The sequence below is a fragment of the Hemicordylus capensis genome, chromosome 3, assembly GCF_027244095.1.
Source record: "Hemicordylus capensis ecotype Gifberg chromosome 3, rHemCap1.1.pri, whole genome shotgun sequence".
Classification (NCBI taxonomy): Eukaryota; Metazoa; Chordata; class Lepidosauria; order Squamata; family Cordylidae; genus Hemicordylus; species Hemicordylus capensis.
This window is the reverse complement of record NC_069659.1, coordinates 112,775,028-112,794,651: the sequence shown is the minus strand read 5'-3', so window position 1 is coordinate 112,794,651 and position 19,624 is coordinate 112,775,028. Positions and strand designations below refer to the sequence as shown.

Below are 19,624 nucleotides of genomic sequence, written 5' to 3'. Positions count from 1 at the left end.
GACCTGCCACAATTTCCCAGTTGCGGATTATCAAAACCACAATTGGGAAACCTGCGGTTGGTGAGGGCTGACTGTACAAACAGGGAGAGTATGGTGGTGGTGGGAGCTACTGCTGTTATTCCTGGATTTCTTGTGTGCTTGCCAGAGGCATCTGCCTTGCCACCTCTGAAATGGGATGCTAGAATAAATGTGTCTTTGGACTGATCCAACAGGACTCCTTATGTTGCTGATGCTGTTAATATTGTCAACTCAATTATCCTCATAAAAATCCATACTTTATGGCTAATATAAACAATCTTAAAAAATACCACCCAAAAAACAAAAACCCATCTAAAGTACAGTTGCCTTCCAAACAGAATAAGAGCTGATTTAAATTGACATAAGACAGTTGTTAGATTTGAGAATCATAAATTTTTGCAATGACCATATTATGTAACAACATCATCGGCACTTCCAATTTCAGATATCTAAGGTATTTAAGAGGGTGTCTTGAGTCCTGGGAGCTTTCCAACTCAACAGTGGCAAAATGCTTCGGTTCAGGCAAATCGTATTCAAAACATAAATAGCAAAGCGCCCAGCATGGGAAGCAGTCCCACAAAAATTAACATCTGGAAAATACAGCAACCTTTTTAGGCCCGACATACGTTATAGCAATAAATCACAGTGATTAAATCCAAAACAAGGTATCGCAAATGTGAACGGCACCCTGCTGTCAGCGTAGGGACTGCGGTGTCACAACACAGGAAGTGTGGAAGTACACTTCGGAGATACATCGTGACCCCGTTGCAGGGTCTGATCTGGAAAGTGCCCTGGACATATGGTAACCTCTCATAGACTTGCAGGTTATGTATTACTGTAATAGGTTCTGCTAAAGACAGACTTTACTTTTCCGGACATATTAACCATTGTCTCTTCTCATTGTGATATTATCACTTTATGATATGGCATTGTTTCCTGTTATATTCTACTGAATGTAATTTAGATAGTTGCATTTTAAAGCAACTATCTAAAGTGTGTAATTATTTTAGCATGGATAGAGTGAGTGCACCATTCTCATTACTCATTAATTCATTGTGCAAATATATATTGAAGGTAAATGGCTCCAATTGTATTTAATCATGTAACTTGAATATTCAAAAGATTTTTTTTTAAAAAAAAACCCTCTTAGCCATAGTGTTGCCGTCCTTATTACATTACACTTTTAATTACATTTTGCAGTTCACAGCAGTGGCAATCTTGCATTGTTGATTGAGTTGAGAACTCGTTAATAACTAGTAGCTTTGTTTTATCAATATTCTCTCTGAATATCTTAATGCAGAATAAGAGTTTCAATGTTCCCTTGGGCTTAAAAAAAACCATTTATTTGGCATTTAAATACGAGGGTACTCTTGCTAAAAATTTAGATGCAAAATGAACAAACATCCTCCTCTGCTCTTTTTTTCCCCTCCAGTAAGAACGTATAACTCCACAAGCTATATTTATGTGGGCTTTTCTTCTACAAATCTACCTTACTGGATGAAATTGTCACTCAGTATGAAGTCAGTTAGAACAAACAACTGCATTTAACTCTGTGGGAGCCAGAAATTCACCATAAAAGTTCTAATTCCTTTTGGTCATGTGGATCAAGATCTCTCTTCTTAGAAATACAAGGAGGCATATGGGGACAAAACCATGATTTTAAAATCAACAACACTGTGTTGGGTGTGTTGGAAAGATATGGTATTTGGGAGTATTGACAGTTACATGCTAAGATTAGCTAAAGTTTGGTTACAGATGCAGATATTCAACTTCTTGTTGTTCAGGAAGGAGTTCTTTGTGCCTTAGGTGGTACAATCTGAGTTCAAGTCACTTGTCATGGAATTATACAGCAATCTGAAGACTATGTTCTCAAACTGTAGGTGGAATTCCTGGGGGTCTGGATGGAAAATGTTAGGTTCCCCTGTTTCTGAGGTCCTAAGCTTAGCAAGCAGCTTCTGGAGAAGATACTACATTTCTTATCCTTTGGGTCATTGTTTAGAACAATCAGGTAGGTCCAGTTGACCTACTGAGCAGAAGCATATTTTAGAGTGGTGGTTTTCTTCCATGCAGCCGGGGAAAAGCAACTGTCCCTGTTCAACCCCAGCACTGTGTTCACTCAGTGGTTGTTACTGTTGTCCGTCTTGTGTTTCTTTTTAGATTGGAAGTCCTGTGGGAACAGGGAACCATATTTTTTTTCTATTAATCTTTTTTCTAGGTAAACCTCTTTGAGAAATTTCTGCTGAAAAGCCGTATAACTAAAACAATCCATTTACCCCAACACGCAGTTTTTCATTTGCAGTAAGAATCTCTTCATGCTCACTTGTAAAATGGATGGTTGGTACAGATGTCCTGGATAACAGAGGAAGTTTAGAAAATAGTTCTGAGTTCCAAAAAGTTTATGAAAGACTGGCCTAACACAATAACATCACCCCTGGCCTTAAGCCCTAGATTTCGGGCCCATAGCCAAAAGCTCACCTCCCTTTTCATCCATTAAAGTGGAAGAGAGAGGGATTGCAGATATATTGCATTCTGAGGCTCCCTTCCCTCTCCTAAGCACTATGATTGACTCCTGCTCACCATGGATCACCAGGCTTCCAGTAAGGATATGCACGGAACCGCGGCCGGGTGGTTCGAAGGCTCTGGGGTTGGCACTCTGAGGGCGGGGGGAGGGTGTACTTACCCCTCTCGACGCTTTCCTCCCACTGGCACTGTATTTTTCTAAAAACCTTCGGGGCGGCATCATACCCCCCTGCCACCCTGTTGCCCTCATTGACCGGAAGTGGCTGGAAGTATTGGGCATGCATGTGCCCAGTGCGTGCGTGTGCATGGCAGATGGGCACGCACATTCACGCAATGGACACATGCGCACCCGGTACTCCCGACCACGGAGGGCAACGGGGCGGCGGTATGCTGCCGTTCCGAAGGTTTTTAGAAAAATACGGCGCCGGTGCGGGGAAAGCAGCGGGAGGAGTAAGTGCACCCTCCCCCCGCCCTTAAAGCGCCAACCCCTTCAAACATCAAACTGGCCCCAGCATTCAAACTGGTTCGGAGGCCTCTAAAATGGCCTCTGAACTGGTTTGTGCACATCCCTAGCTTCCAGTCAGGCTTGGTTGGGTTAGTTTCCTAGTATTTCTCCTCTAATAGCTGCAACAGGATTTTGGTTGTGTCACATAGGAGGTGGAAGAAGTTAGTGGGTGAAAGAACCAATAGAATAATAAAGTAGCATACAAGGTGACCGCACTGATTTCTTAAAGGTACAAGCTTCATCTCTAGGTTGACACATGGCAGCTTGATAAAATTCCTGCATTCTTTCTTTCAGAAACATTGAAATCCAGAAATAAATGAAGAAATGTCTCTCTCTATAGTTAGAATTTCTGGGGAAAACCTCTCTTCATTTTTAACAATCCTGCTTAGAACTATATTTGTTGTATTCTATCCAGTAATCTTTAGCAGTATGTTTGTTTGGACATTTGTCCTAGAGGGAATCCTATTGAAAGTGTGGTAGAGGAGTCAGAAAGAAAAAGGAACAAAAAGGAGAAGGATAAAATGGAATTGTTGCTAAATAAATCTTTAGTTAAATCTGCATAAGATTTCCTTGTGTGTATGAGGGAAGCAGCTATAAAACATTTGGCAATGAGCCAAGCGTTCAAAATCTCAGAATGCAAGGCTTGTGAATGTTCCTGCAACCTCATTTCATTGCATCACTGGGCCTACATTCCTGCACAGCTTTTCTACTATTGCTACTCCTGATAGTTTCTACTCCTGATAGTTTCTCCAGCTTCCTGACCATCACAAAAGCAGTAGTGGCTGGTGCGGGCACTGCCGGGTGGCGTGGAAAGGCACCTTTAAGAGTAAATTAATAGGTGCTTTTCTCCACTCTTGCTGCACCTGAATGCTGCTTGGAGAAGGGGAGCACCGCCCATCACCCCCTGTGGCGGGGGATCACCTCCGCCACTCACCTGGATGCTGTCGAGGGATTGGCTCCATGGAGGAGCGGTGAGTGGTGGGGGCGATCTCCCACTGCAGGGGGTGATGGGTGGTGTGCTGCTGCTCCAACCAGCGTTTAGATATGGCAAGAGTGGAGGTAAACACCGATTAATTTACCCTTAAAGGTGCCTCTTGCCGCCCCCCTGGCGGTGCCTGCACCGGCTGCTACTGCCTTGGAGGTAGCTCTTCCTTATTAATCCCAGATTCTATTGTTCACTGGTTGCCCACCACAGCATGGCTCAGATCCCACCACCACCTTTTTTGTGTGTGTCTTTTCCAGGAGAACCTGTTCTTCCCTGGAAACAATGGAGGCCCTATTTCTGCAATTACCTTCTCACCATGCAGAGCCCGATTTTCCAGCAAAGTAGAAGGCTATATTGCTTCACTGCCTGGACCCTGGAGACCAGAGAATATTTAATCATTTGTTCTTTTCTGACACCTTGGAAGGGGATGCCAGTTCTTATGAAGTTGCTCTTCAAGCCTTAGATGATCATTTCAATGCTACCTTGAATGTGATTGCTGAACGTCACAAGTTCTATTCTAGAACCCAACTGCCTGATGAATCTAGTGGCACACCTAGGTAATTTTGGTGCCTGGACTGGCCCCCCATGAGGCCCCCCCCTCATTAAAAAAGAAACCTGCTGCCACTGCCCTGCTGCACCAAACTGCTGACCTTTTCCTAATTTTAGTCGCCATGTGCATGGCCAGGGTGGAGGGTGAGCTGAGCAGGCCTCCCCCCCCCTGTGGCTCAGCAGAGTGGCTGCAGGGCCTGTCTGTCTGTCCCAGTGGCCCTTGAGAACTGTGAGGTGCTCTGGTGTGCCTGTGCAGTTGGAATAGATCATCAGAAGCCTGGCTTGTGATGATCTATTCCAACTGTGCAGGCGTGCTGGAGCACTTCGCAGTTCTCAAGAGCTGCTGGGCCAGATGGACAGGTCCAGCAGCCACTCTGCCCACTGCCATGGTGTGGGGGGAGGAGATCTGCTCGGCTCACTCACCACCCCCAGTTGCGCACATGGCAGCTAAAATTATGGAAAAGATCAGAGGTTTGCTGCAGCCCGGTGATGTCGGACAGCAGCGGGCTGGGCGTGAGTGGTGGCAGGAGGCCCCCTTGGACATTTTGAGGACCCCCAGACCTTGCTAGCCATGGACCAGGGCCCTAAGGTCTGGGGGTAAGAGCACCTCTTGATTAATCTATTGATCAATATATCACAGCATTGCGTGACTTTTTAATTTATTTTTAATTTATTGTTAGATTTATATACCGCCTTTCATTAAAACAATCACAAGGCGGTTTACAAAAGTTAAAACACATAATAAAAATGAATTAAAAGTATTTAGCTAAAATATTAAAAAGATCTGATATTGAAATATATAATATACAAATACAAAAAACTATACATGGATAAAAATACACAAAAGCAGCAATAAAACAGTCATGTAAAGGCCTGGTATTTTATTTAAGTGTAACTTAAGTGTAACCTGTGAGTTTGCCAACTTTACTGATGAAATGATCAGTTATGAAAACAAACTGCATCAAACTGCGTGAAAAACTGCTATTGGAGCGGAAACTTACCTTGGATAAAGTTATAGAGCTAGTTAGGAGGGTGGAAAATGTTCTTCACTGTGACAAATTGCTCTTTTTTGTATCCCAAATCCAACCTCCTGAAATCTAAAGGCTGTTCAGTCTAAATCCTTCCAAACCCAATTTTCTCATATGGCACTGCCCCAGAAAGTGCAAGAATGTGGTTCTAAGCAGAAAGATTACTGGATAGAATACAATAAATATGGTTCTAAGAAAAGAAAGGAAGAACTACCAATGCTACTGACATGGAGACTCTGCCCACAAAGCCAATTTTGCTCACTTTCCTGCATGGAGGCTCACTTGCAACAGGTGCAAAAAAGGGGACACTTTGCTAAGGGTTGCAAGTCTGCTGCCCACTCCATTACTGATTCACCATATGATAAGGATGAGGCAGATGAACCACTTCCTGACAGCATTTTGAATGTGACAGAATCAGAGCCTGCTTCTCCACATTGTCAGGTTAATCTTAATGGCCAAGAAGTGCGGATGATGGCTGATTCTAGTTGCTTTACTAGAAACTCCTTACTACATCAGATCTGTACTTGCAGCCTTCAGACATCCACCCATGGGGATATGATGGTTCCCCTATTGCTATAAATTGATACTTCACTGTTGTTCTGGAATACAAAAGATGTACGGCAGAAGGGAAAGTGTATGTGTCACAAAAAGGAATCTCAAAACATCAGAAAGATCTACTGATAGTGTTAGACCCAAATACCATGGGACCTGTATTACAGATGACGGCGCATCCAGTGTGGTGTAGTAGTTAGAATGTTGGACTAGGACCAGGAAGACCCGAGTTCAAATCCCCACTCAGCTAAGAAACTCAATGGGTGGCTCTGGGCCAGTCACACATTTCTCATCCTAACCAACCTCACAGGGTTATTACAAGGATAAATATAACCATGTACACTGCTCTGGGCTCCTTTGAAGAAGAGCGGATATAAATGTAATAAATAAATAAATAAATAAATAAAATATAGTCATATTATTGCTGATTTCTCAGATGTTTTTGCTGATACTCCTAGCACTGCCATACATTTCAAATATAAAATTCAAATGAAGGCAAATGCAATACCTGTAGAACACAAAGTGAGGAACGTACCCATAGCATCACATCAACCACTTAGAGAGGAGCTCTTAAGACTACAGCATGCTGACATCATAGTGCCTGTTGATTCATCGGAATGGGTCTTGCCCATTGTTCTTGTGGCGAAATAAAATGGTACTCTATGAATGCACTTGCATTTAAGAGATGTAAACTCCAACCAGAGGTGCTCCTACCACTGGACCTTAGGGTGCCGGTCCATGGCCTCCTGAGTCTGAGGGGGCCTCCAAATGCCATAGGGGGCCTCAAAAATGTCCCCCAGGCCTTGGGTGATGGCTGCCGCAAGTGTGCGAGGCCCACCTACAGCCTGCCTGCTACTAGTAGGCTCCCATCAGCCCAATCTTGCTCCTGCAGACAGCGGGTGGGGGGAGAGTGCAGCACACAGCAGCCCACCCACCTGCCTGCCTGGAGGCTGACAAAACAGCTTCTGGCTTCCCCGTGGGAGGGGGTTAGCGAGTGAGCAAGCAAGCATGCATATGCTCACTTACATCTCATGTGCTTGATTGCATGAGGGCTGCAGCAGTGAGAGGGAGCAGAGGCTGCTGCAAAGCGAGGGAGCTAGCAGCAGCAAGGCTCCACACCAACAGCAAACAAGGCTGAGGCTGCTCCACAGCTTTTGTGAGGGAAGGTCACTAAAAGAAATAGTGACTGACAATGGGACACAGCTTACATCATTTGAAATGGAGCAATACTTTCATAACCATGGGATAAAACACAATACTCTTTCCTTGAAGGAATGGCTTAGTGGAGCAGATTCAGGGCAGAAAAGGGAAGCAGACGAGTTTGGGGAGCAGAAGAGTGAGTCAGGTGGTAGTGTTTGTCATTGAGTCTATTCTCATTTCCTACCAGAGAATCTACTCTCAGAAGAACACCTCAGAAACAACAAAACCCAGTGCCCCATGGGCTTGTCGTTTTGGGGCTAGTTTGCACCCTATGTGCATTACACCACACCCCACTCTGGGCCACCGTGGTGCCCCACCCCCCAAGTGGAGTTATGAGGCTGCTGAAATCCCCATTATTTCCAAAGGGGGAAAAGCTTAAAGATGTGCAAAATTCAGAAATTCTTTTAAAAATAACCCCTTTCACCAATTTCTTTGAAATCTGGATGGTAACAGGCACCCATTGGGGCACTACTGCCTGACCCACTGACCCACTCTTCTGCCCCCCAAACCCCTTTTCTGCTTTGAATCTGCCACAAAGACATGCCAACTTCAAAAATTCGTTAAAATCACCTGTTTGCCCAATTTATTTTAAGTATGGGTGGTAGCTTTCACCCAATGGGAACTACCACCCATCCCACTCTTTTGCCCCAGAGACCCCTTTGTTTCCCCAGAATCGATTTGGATTCAGAAAATTTGGGTACAAATTGAATTGGGGTAATTTGGGGGGGGGGAGAGAGATTGAGACCCAAAACAGGAGAAGGTTTGAGGGTCTGACTGTCGTTTTCCCCCTCCCCCCTGCTTGGACTTTACATCTTGCCCCTCTGGGTTTACTTTTCCATCTTGCCTGGACGAGGAGCTGCCTGCCAGCCTGCTGCCTTCAGAAAAGCCTTGACACAACGCCTGTGTCAGCCAGCAGTCCGTTGTGGCAGAAAGGGCTGCTGGGAAGTTTAGAGGCTCATAAATTGCTGAAGACACACTGGCGGCGTGGCCGGTGCTGTAGGCGCCCCCCGAAGCCAGCCGCCAAAGGGGGCTGGCCTTTGGGGCCAGGCCTTGGTGGTGGACTGAGGGCTGGTTGTATCGTGGGTGGGTGGATTTTCAGGTCAACGTTTTTTTTGTTGCTGTTTTTATTGCCCTGAGTTCTGCCAGGCCTAGTTGATGAGATGTGTTTGGGCTCTCCTGAGGGGGATGATGCGGGGGGGAGGTGTCTGGCAGCCCTGGGGCGGCTATTGCTGTATTAGTGGTGGGGAATAGAAGAATTGGCGCTGGCAGAACAGCTGGCCATTACAAGGGAAGGGAAATCAGTAATTTAGTAACTATTTCTACTTCCAACTGTTCTGACAACTCTCAGGCCTTGGGGAGCAGCACCAACTACCAACAGAGCCTGACCTTGCTCCTTTGTAGTGCCAGGTCAGTTCAAAATAAGACCAAAATTGTCCATGATTTGATCATGGATGAGGGAGCTGACCTGGCATGTACAGTATAACTGAGACCTGGTTGGGGGAAGCGAGTGGCCCAGTGTGGGCTCAGCTTCTCCCTCCCATGGCATCCTTTTGGGTTGCCTGGGGGATTTGGGAATAGGGGGCACTGCTTTGCAGTGGTTCCATTCCTATCTCTCAGGTAGCTCCCAGATGGTGGATCTTGGTGACAGTCGCTCCTCAAAGCAGGAGCTGTTATATGGAGTCCCTCAGGGCTCCACTCTGTCACCAATGCTTTTCAATATCTACATGAAACCTCTGGGTGAAGTCATCAGGAGATTTGGTGCTGGGTGTTATCAGTATGCTGACAGTCCATGTTATCAGTATCAGTATCAGTCCATGTCACAAATAATGGGTTAAAAGACTCACAGGACTCTTGTTACAGTAATATTTCAGAGGTTTGCTCTCTGCAACTAAAGCACTATGTGCAGCATATCACAGACATTTTGTCCTGGTCCATTTAACCAGTAAAAATCCTTTTAAGCTCTTTTACTCACCCACATTCCTTGCTCTTGACAGCTCTCAAGATTAGGCTGTTGGTTTCTAGTTCTGCATTTGATTCCAAGGTTCAGATGCAACTGTGGAACATCAGCTATTGATGAATTATCATCATTGCTGGCCCTGTTTCTAACCATGCCCTTATGTGACCTAGCTGAGCTATACAGGGGGGAAAGGTAAATGCACCAGCAGTCAGGATGGCTTCTAGTTAAGGTACATGGAAACAAGTTGTGCGCTTGTGCTAGTACTAGGACTATTACACCCTATCCTAGGAGCTGTTTCCTTGGACAAATCAGAAACTGACTAGTAGTTAAATCATGTCAGTATTTTTTTCTTACAGCTGGATCTGTTTCCTCATCATTAAAAAAAAATCCCAATTCACTTCCTTGTGCCTTTGCTGTAGTCTGTCAGTCAGTCTTTATTACAGTCTTTGACCAATAACACAACATCTAAAACAATATAAAATCTTAAAACAGAGCCATATTAATAATGTAACTGTACACTGGATCTAACAATTAGTGAGCAGAGTGTGATGAACTCGTATTGCAGAACAACAGAATTTTGCAACTCTGTGTGTGTTAGATGAATTCGCATCTATTAGCAAATATTTGATGTTGAAGTCATCCGATCCACCTGGCAGATTATGTAAAACAGGATCAATCATCCTTCGTCTAAGATCTATATAAAAGACACACCACAGGAGCACATGAGCAACTGACTCAATTTCATCAGAGTTACATGGGCAATGTTTCTGCTCAGTTGGAATTCTACTATATCTACCAGCCAAAAGTTCCAAAGGGAGGGCATTCATATGGGCCCTCGAGAAGGCCAACCTGTTTAGAGAAAGTAAGGAAGAAGAGATAATCTGCTGGGTGAGTTCTCATCCCACCACTGAGCAGGTGGAATGAACTAGATGTCCTTGACAGGTCTTTCTGAAACTCAAAATCCCAGATCCTTCATTTAATAAGTTAATTGGCCCTGTCCAAATGCACAGAAAGGATTGCCTCAGGTGAAAGACCATAGGGATGGAGTTTCCTGACACAGTTCTCCTACCAGCTCGAGTAGTGCCTATCCAATAATAACAAGGGAAGGAGGCCAGAGGGCAATACGTTGATTCTTGCCCAGTTTGTTAGTATTAGATAATAAGCTCTGTCTGATTTTCATCTCAATAAAGTCTCCTACATAGCCTCCTACTACCTTGTTTTTAAACTATAAAAGCCTCCCACCTTCAAAGTGAATTCTGTGCACATACTTCTCCCAATGTCAACATGTTACTTACTTCTAGAGGGGAGAAATGCCTATAATGTTCTCTCCTATCCACTCTTTGGTTTCTAATTCTAGGCAGTTCCCACACAACCCAATCTTTCCCCTAATGCTTAAAACCTCTCCAAATGAAAGTACATTGATATTCCCTTTCCTATTTCATCCCACTCTGCCTCTCTTCAAGCCCATAGATCAAAGCTAGAAAATGATCACTGTGCCCCTCCTCTAACAAGAGAAAAAAGGGGGTTCAATTTCCATCCCCAAATGGCAAAGCAACATCTGATTCTTCAGATGTGAGGGGGTGATGAGCTGTCTCAGCTGTAGCATGAGCTGGATCACAGGCAAGGTGGGTAGATGCTTAGTTGTTTCACCTCCTTTCTGGTTTTGATCTTTTCAATCCCTTGATATATTTAGGCCCATTCATACATCTACAAATAAATCCTATTAGCCCTCAAAGCATTTTCTTTGTTGTTGACTAAACTCTTCATGTAGAGGAGGAGCTATTTTATGATTAGTAAAATCATGGCTGAGGCACGTGCAAGAAATATCAATGGTACTGCTAACGGCAGGAAAGTAAATTAGCAGAGAAAGTGCAGGCAGGATTAATGCTTGGGTGCTTTACATTCTGTTTGAAAACAGATTTGTCATAGCATTAACAGACTGATCCTATGGAGATTTAGGAGCACTAAAGCCTATTGATTTCATTTATTGATTTGATATAAGGCTGCATATAAGCTTTTGAGGTTTGTTTTGCTTTTCTGCATGTAAGAACTGCATAACTACACCCATCAGTTTATTTATTTATTTAGCATATTTGTATACTGCCCAAAACTCAAGTCTCTAGCTGGTTTACAATACAACACAGATTAAAAACAAAGTTAAAGCTTTAAAACAATGATAGATTGTCTAATTACACCAATAACTGTCTAAAATGACAGGCACTGGATTTTTCTAAAGGCACTTTGCCATTATGGAGTCATAAGAATGATAAGGAGCTGTTGTTTGTTTGTTGGATGAGATCAAACAGTCTTCCCTCAAGGATGTGCTTCTGTTTTAAGGATTCTGTATATAATGATGTTCTTATGTCCCAGTACCCAGACAGTAACACTTTGTTTGGGTTGGAAAAATGAATTTCTTTCACATGGGGTCATTGTGATATGATGCACTCTTTGGTACAGACTACTGCTGCTTCACAGAAAACACTACTGGATAGTGCCCACATGTTCACTAACGACCAATTTGGATGAAAAAAACCCCAAGGAGTACAGAGTATAAAGATATAACCAGTACTCAGACTTCAAGGACAGAATTACTGTGGACATGAAATGATCCACTTTTGAGTCTAACTCATGTGCAAGTTTCCTCTCTCTCTTCATTATCATATTATTTTATATGTGTTACTATGGATTTGGATGATTGCACCAGGAATTGAATCCCTTAGTCACCTTGCTAATGTAATCTGTTAATTTATTTTAGCAGGCGCTTAATCTGGCCACTACCCAATTTGATCTCAAGGTTCTTCCCACTTTCCCAATAAAAAACATGTGTATATGTACATATTATCATTTTAAAAACAGAACAAATAGGCTCCACACCTGTTTTCTGGAACATATGCCATGGTTTAACATACTGGTAAAACACTGGAAATTCCTTATAGAATCTGGTCTGGATCCACCAGTTTCCTATGTATATTTATTCAATTTTCCATTGCATTAATAGGATTTATGCCAGTGTAAGTGTGCACAGAACAAGACATTTCAGTAGGATCAGGGCAATAATGTTTAATTCCTGCTGTTTACCAAGGCCTGGTTGTGAATGGTAAACATCAACTGTGTAGCCTGGGAAATCTATTTTACTTTTTGAACCTGGCAACGAAAGCTACTTGAGGGCTTCTTGATATGTGGGTATCAAAGTAGGTGCATCTGTGGCAACATATGTGACTGAGCAGAAAGACTTCTATAATCCTAGCACACGATAGAAAAATTAACATATGTGGAGTCAGTTATTTCTTCATATCAACCTTATAACTGTAGTCCTTACATTTAAGGTCCTCTGTCTCTGCCCCCAACAATATGCTTTATTTCACCTCTTCATATAATCCTTCTTGCATGTGTCTCTCTCTGAAAGCTAACTTGCTATCACCCCCACCATGCACCATTTACCTTGCCCAGTGCTCTTGCCTTTGCTACTCCAGAGCATCTTCCCCTTGCATGCACTTCATAGCATTTCCCTCCAAAGGCCTTGCAACTGACTTCTGTAAGGCTTTTCTGAACAGTGATGCTACCCAAACTAAGTTAAATTACTAACATAGTAATTTACTATGTTGTTACAAATTTACCCCTCGCAATCCCATATTTGATCAAACTCTGCCTTCTTCCTTCACCTTTGATCCTATAAGATCAATTATGGAAATCCATCTTCTTGAGATCAATGAGACTTCACTTCTGTGCAAATGCATTTATGACCCAGAACTTAGATTGCAATGCAACCCCTTACACTTTTAATGGTCAATGTAATCTGATGGCCTGTATAGGACCCAGCATGCTATTGGAACTAAATTTGCATTCCGGAAGGCGGCCCTTTCCGGAAAGATATTCTTCTTCTAAAGTAACACCTTCCTGAAAGAGAGCTCTCAATATAGGGAAAGATCATGTGAATCCTTGCTTGAGAACCAGAACAATTTAAAGATAGCTTCACGTATTCTTCTCCAGCACTCATCACATAATGAACACAGGCCAGCAATAAAACAAAAATTCCTTTGAAGTTCCATTTGTTCTGACAGCCCCCGAATGTTGAACTAAAGTACTTAGAATGGAATAGAAATTACTGGATTTCTTTTCCTGTGAGAAAGGGCTTTTCTCAGAAATTACCTTTCCAGCCCACACAGAAATGCATAAGAAGAACGCATTCTCTCCCCCACCCCGCTCTTGATTTCCTCCTCCTAAATAATGCATGCATCATCACTTCAGGGTATTACCCCCTCCTTTTCCCAGAGAAGAGGAAAGCCTAAGGGCAAGCCTGGCTCATCATCGCTTTGTCAAGCGCAGGTGCCGTACCTACCGCCCGCCGCTGCCTCCTACCGCTTTTGCTCAGGAACCTTCGCGCTCCCCCCTCCCTGCTTGGGACTGAGGGAGAAGGGTGCGCTCTCTGCGGGTCCGTGGCAGCGCGAGGTGGGCATTTCTGGCTCTGCATCTGCGCTCGAATCCCTGTTTGCAAACCACACATGCAACCCCCTCCCCAGGTCGCACAGGGGGCTGCTTGACTTCAGATATTTTCGGCTTGATAACTCTCGTCATTTCCGCCAGGCTCTCTCTGGAGCGAGCGCGAGAAGGGCGAAGTGGGGGGAGGTGGGGAAGACAGAGAGAGCGCGAGCGCGCGGCAAGCGTGGAGCTCGGGGAGGCAAAGCTGGCGAGGGAACAGCGACTGGAACACAGCGAAAGAAGAGACGCCGAGTGGAGGAGTGCAGCCCGAGGCTGCTTGGAGAAGCCCGCTCTCGAACCTTGCTTGGCGCCCTCCGCGCGGCTCCAAGCAGCGCCGGGGAACGTTCCGAAGATTCTGGAGCAGCAGCTGGCGCCTCTCGCCCGCAGGTCAGAGGGGGCGGCAGGCAGAAGGCGTCGGAGCGTGCAGCCCTCTTCTCCTGCTCCCCGCTGAGGCAGCAACATGAACTGAACGCTCAGAGCTACAGACAGGCGCGCACGCACGCACACGGGAGAAGAGCTGGGAGAGGCAGGCGAGGATTTAATTTTTTCCTTTTTTTTTTTAAAGGGAGCATCTCCCTCCACTTGCTGCTTCTTACTGCTCCGCCTCGTGTTTTCCCGGGCTGCCGGGCAGAAGCTGACCTCAAATCTCACAGCGCAGCTCCCAGGCTACCCGGACTCTGCTTGCCTCACCTTTCGCGGTTCCTGAGAGAGCACTTAGTAAAGTTTCTCCCCATGGCGCTCATAATGGAACCTGTGAGTAAGTGGACCCCCAGCCAAGTGGTGGACTGGATGAAAGGTAAAGAGAGAGCCCGGACTGGGGGTGGCGGCGGCGGGGACTGCTCTGCTTATTGCGGAGAGAACGGGGTGGGGATTTCTCACTTGTCTCTCGTCCTCATTATCCCCGCCAACCCCTTTTTGCACCTTGCTTGGCCTTTCGTTCGGTGGTGGGAGAATCGACTGGTTTGAGGATGAACATTAACCTCTTTTCCGCATTCCTCCACTCTAGACCGGAGGCAGGAGCTAGGCTCCAGTTGACTTCTTGAAATCATTCTGTTATATTTAGTGCCCCTTAACGTTTGTTGCCGCCATGGGGAGGGCTCGCGGGGCGCTTGGAGGAAGGACCCACGTCGGCCGCTCATCACCTTTGACGTTGCCCTGTGCAGAGAGGCTTCGCTGGTCCCTGCAGGCTACCTAAGGTGGCTCTCGGCGGCAAGCGAGGGCGCCATGGTGTGTGGACAACCAGTTCCACTCTCTCTCCAGGCAGGCGGTTGAACCTGCCCCTTCTCTACGCCTCCTTTCCTTGTCTTCTGCCTCTTTGTTTTGTTTTAGTTTTGCACATAATTTCACTAATGATTTCTCTCCCCTGCTTACCCAAGGATCAGTCTGCGAGATTGGCTTGGTTCTCTAAACTTTTAGCAGAGAGATGCAGTGAAACTAAACGGAATAGTGGAACTAAACTGAAAACAGTGGGGTTGAAGGGAACTCAAAGGACTTAAAGAATAATAATTTTTTAAAACCCTTCCTGTCGATATTTGTTAAATATAATGTATTTTATTATTTGTATTGTGGCACGAGTCGAAATGCAAGCCAGCCACGGGGGAAGAAGTCAACCCAGAAGGCCGGTAGGCCAAACAGAATTGTAGAAGAATGTTAAAACAAGCCTTGCAATGGGAGCTGGGGGTCTGGGGAGAGAAGGAGGAGAATGACAGGGGAGATAATGGCGAGCAGGTGCCAAGACACAGCAGTGCCTCTTGAGGAGTTGGACTGGAATAACACCATGTCACTCTGGGGAGCAATGGAACTGATGTCAGCATGGCTTGGCAGGGGAGGGAGCAGGTGGAATGACAGCCTTGCATGGGTGCGATAACCTGCAAATATGTTATCGGGGCATGGCCCTGGATTTGGAACTCTTGGAAGCATGTGCACAGTGAAAGCATGATTGCTGTTGCTGGCAACTCCATATTTCTTGAGGATTGTGCCGAAACCGCTGAGTATTCCATAGGGAGTGGCCATCTGGTGTCCTTTAGGAGCATTCATGCAGTGACTTGTACTGCTGCTCTTGGATTCTTCACTTGTTTTCCTTGAAATCAGGCATCTCTTACTGCACCTGTACTCCCAAAGGGTCCCAAGCTGTCATTTCATCTTACTCCATAACAGCCTACTCTCCATAACCTTCTCTCCCCAGCTGTCTTTCTGTCATTCCCTTGTTATTCTTTTAGCCCCCAATGCCATATCTTATATTTCTCTCTGGCTGGCATACTGTTTCTTTTACAGTGCAATAATAAGCATGTTACTCAGAAGTAAACTCTGTTGAAGTCAATGGACCTTACTCCCAAGTAGATGTGTATAGGATTGCAGCCTTAATGTCTGTTATAGTCAACTTCCTTTGTATTTCTTCTCCAATGCTAGCAGTGGTCATTCTTTTCCCTTCTGATTTTTGTTTCATTAAGTCAGTCAGAAGCAGAGATTTTCAGAAGACCTGGGCTTTGGCCAGTGCTATTAATAACCTTCCTGTTCAGGTCACAGTTCCCTTTATTAGTGTGGCTTGCAACTGTACAGAAGGTGGACTCCCCCGTGCCTTCCCTTCCCTTTTTTACATTCTTGTTGATGAATTAAGGACATAGTGCTTTCCTGCATACATTGGTTTCAGCTGAAACAATTGAAGTGCATCTTAGCCTAATAGCTACTGTTGTTGGGGGAACTTTATCCACCTTTTTTGTGTGAACAAACTGTTAGGATGGTGCGCTGGACAGCCTTAGAGAGCAACATGTTTTCATTCTCTCTTCTTATGCTTGCTTTTGCTAGCAATGGCTCCAAAAGGATCTAATTTTAATTGAGTGTCTGGGGAGGTTTATTACACTACTTTCAAAGGAGAATCTATTTCAGTCAGCATTTCTGTAACAGTTTCTTGCCTTTTTATGTTTGCCTTCTCACGGATTGTTATGACTTGGAAAAGGGCATATAATCAAAATGAAATTAGGCATATTTAAATCATGTTGATTTCAGTGGGAGATTTACTGCCTAATCCAGTATATGTTTTCTTTGCAGAATGAAGAGCCTCATTCTGTTCAATGGGTTTTGCTCTAAATAAAATGTAGTTGGGATTACAACCCTTGCCTTATGAACTACTACTTATTGAAATAAATGGGCTTAATTTGACTGCATGATGCCTAGAATTTGGAAATTAAATCAGTGGAACTATATGCTCTCTTATTATGTATATAATATTTTTGTTAGCATGTTGTGGTGATAATTGAGATGACAGCATTTCTGTCAAAGAGAATATGAACATGCCTGTTTGAGTTGCATAATTGCCACAACACCTTCAAATTACTTTGAAATAATAATAATACACTTTATTTGTTAGCCACCCAATAACAAATTGTTCTCTGGGTGGCTCAAAACACATTAAAACATCCAATAAAAACACAAAACACATCAAATTACAGTGCGTGCATGCACATACAAATACAAAACAATTTAAAAACTTCTTTTAAAAATCAGTCTTTAAAAGTCTGAGTGAACAGAAAGGTCTTCACCTGGCATCTAAAAGAACAAAGTGATGTTGCCAGATGAACCTCATTGGAACATAGGAAGCTGCCATATACTGAGTCGGATCATAGGTCCATCTAGCTCAGTATTGTCTACACAGACTGTCAGCAGCTTCTCCAAGGTTGCAGGCAGGAATCTCTCTCAGCCCTATCTTGGAGATGCCAGGAAGAGAACAGGAAGAGAACTTCCCAGAGCAGCTCCATCTCCTAAAGGGAATATCTTACAGTTCTCACACATCAAGTCTCCCATTTATATTCAACCAGGGTGGACCCTGCTTAGCTAAGGGGACAAGTCATGCTTGCTACCACAAAGACCAGCTCTCCTGATCATGCCAGGCGAACCTCACTGGAAGGGCAGTTCCAAAAATGGGGTGTGGCCACCAAAAAGGCCCTTTCCCTAGTAGCCACCTGCCTCACCTTATTTGTTGAGGGCACTTAGATCAGAGTGTCTGAAAATCCTAAGGTCCAAGTCAGAACATATGGAGCAAGGCTTTCTCTCAGGTAACCTGGTCCAAAGTCAGTTACGGTTTTAAAGGTTAAAACTAGCACTTTGAATTGGGCCTGGAAACAGGCTGGGAGCCAGTGAAGCTGATGAAGCACTGGTGTCATATGATCAAAATGCCCAGTCGCAGTTAATAATCCTACAGCCCTATTTTGTACCAATGGCAATTTCTACACTGTTTTCGAAGGCAGCCCCATGTACAACATGTTGCAGTAATCTAAGCAAGAGGTTATGGGAGCATGAGTAATTGTGGCCAGGCTATCTCCATCCAGGTACGGTCGCAGTTGGAGTATCAGCTGAAGCTGATAAAAGGCGCTCCAAGCCACAGAGGCCACTTGAACCTCTAGTGACCATGCTGGATCGATGAGTACCCCCAGACTGCATACCTGGTCCTTCAGGGAGCATGCGACCTCATCTAGAACAGACATCATTCACCTGGGCCACGGAACCACGGAACAACATCATTCACCTGGGCCACGGAACCACCGACCAACAGTACTTCTGTATTGTCTGGATTGAGTCTCAACTTGTTCACATTCATCCAGTCCGTTAATGCATACATGCACTGATTCAAGACAGTCACTGCCTCACTTGTGTCTGATGAAAAAGAGAAATAAAACGTGTTCTCTTCCACATACTGATTACACTTCAGGCCAAATCTCTGGATGACCTCTCTCAGCAGTTTCATGTAGATGTTAAACAGCATAGGGGAAAGAATTGAACCCTGTGGAACCCTAAAATACAACTGCCCAGGGGTTGAGCAGTAATCCCACAGCACTACCTTTTGGAAACAAGCCTTGAGATAGGAGTGAAACCACCTCCAAGCAGTGCCTCCCACATCTACCTCAACCAGCGTATTCAAAAGGGATACCATGATCAATAGTATCAAAAGCTACTGAGAGGTCCAAGAGAATGAACAGAGTTACACTCCCCCGTCTCTTTCTCTCCCTCCTCCAAAGGTCATTCCATAGGCCTACCAAAGCAGTTTCTGTTCCAAAGCCAGGCCTGAAGCCTGATTGAAATAAATCTAGATAATTATTTTCCTCCAAGAGAGTCTGGAACTGGTCAGCAACTACATGCTCAAGTACCCTGTCCAGGAATGAATATTGGCCTCAGGCCTATAGTTGTTTACATCCTCTGGCTCCAGCTAGGTTTCTTTAGCAGTGGTCGAATAATAGCTTTCTTCAACAAAGTTGGGACCACTGCCTCTCTCAGTGAGGCATTTAGAACCTGCTGGGCCCAGCCAAAAATTCCATCCGTACTAGATTTAATAAGCCATGCAGGGCAAGTGTCAAGCATGCAGATGGTCAGCTCAACTCAACTGAACATCTTGTCCAGATCCTCGGGCACCAATAATTGAAAATCTTCCTTCAAAACTGGAGCAGGTGGTACTCTGGACACCCCTCCCAATGACACTGCATCAGCTGTAGAGTCTATCTCCTGGTGAATGTAAGCAACTTTACCGTCAAAGTGCTGTGTAAATGCATCATAGCGTGCTACCAACAGTTCTAACATATCTTGTCTGGTGCCAGATTTCAAGAGGCCCCACACTACCTGGAAATTCTCTGTTGGATAACACTGAAAGGATGCAATGGGGGACAGAAAAAAATTTCTTTTGTTACATCACTGCTACAGAATAGGCTCAATAATAAGCTCTAACCTGTGTTTGCTCAGATTCACCCGGAATTTTCTTACACTTGTGTTCCAGCTGTCCCCCAGCTTGCTTCATTGCCCTCAGCTCAGTTGTATACCAAGACATTGCATGGCCTCTGCTTGGC

General features: G+C 44.6%; 1 protein-coding gene and 1 long non-coding RNA gene across 9 annotated transcripts in view; one reads left to right on the top strand and one right to left on the bottom strand.

Moving 5' to 3' along the window:
* Nucleotides 1–1,176: 1,176 nt before the first annotated feature.
* Nucleotides 1,177–13,921, bottom strand: LOC128349731 (uncharacterized). The gene is made up of 3 exons (XR_008318959.1): nt 13,654–13,921; nt 2,292–2,367; nt 1,177–2,185 (listed from the first exon to the last, which is right to left on the bottom strand). It is a non-coding gene; the product is annotated as an uncharacterized LOC128349731 (long non-coding RNA).
* CNKSR2 (connector enhancer of kinase suppressor of Ras 2) overlaps nt 13,815–19,624 on the top strand; it is a 299,886-nt gene continuing 294,076 nt past the window's right edge. For all 8 annotated transcript variants that reach the window (XR_008318957.1, XR_008318956.1, XM_053306536.1 and 5 more), the window contains exon 1: nt 13,815–14,589. Coding sequence is in view for 6 of the 8 variants with exons in the window: in XM_053306536.1 (XP_053162511.1) it covers nt 14,526–14,589 (64 nt within the window). In the remaining 2 variants the exon portion in view is untranslated. The remainder of the gene's footprint in view (nt 14,590–19,624) is intronic.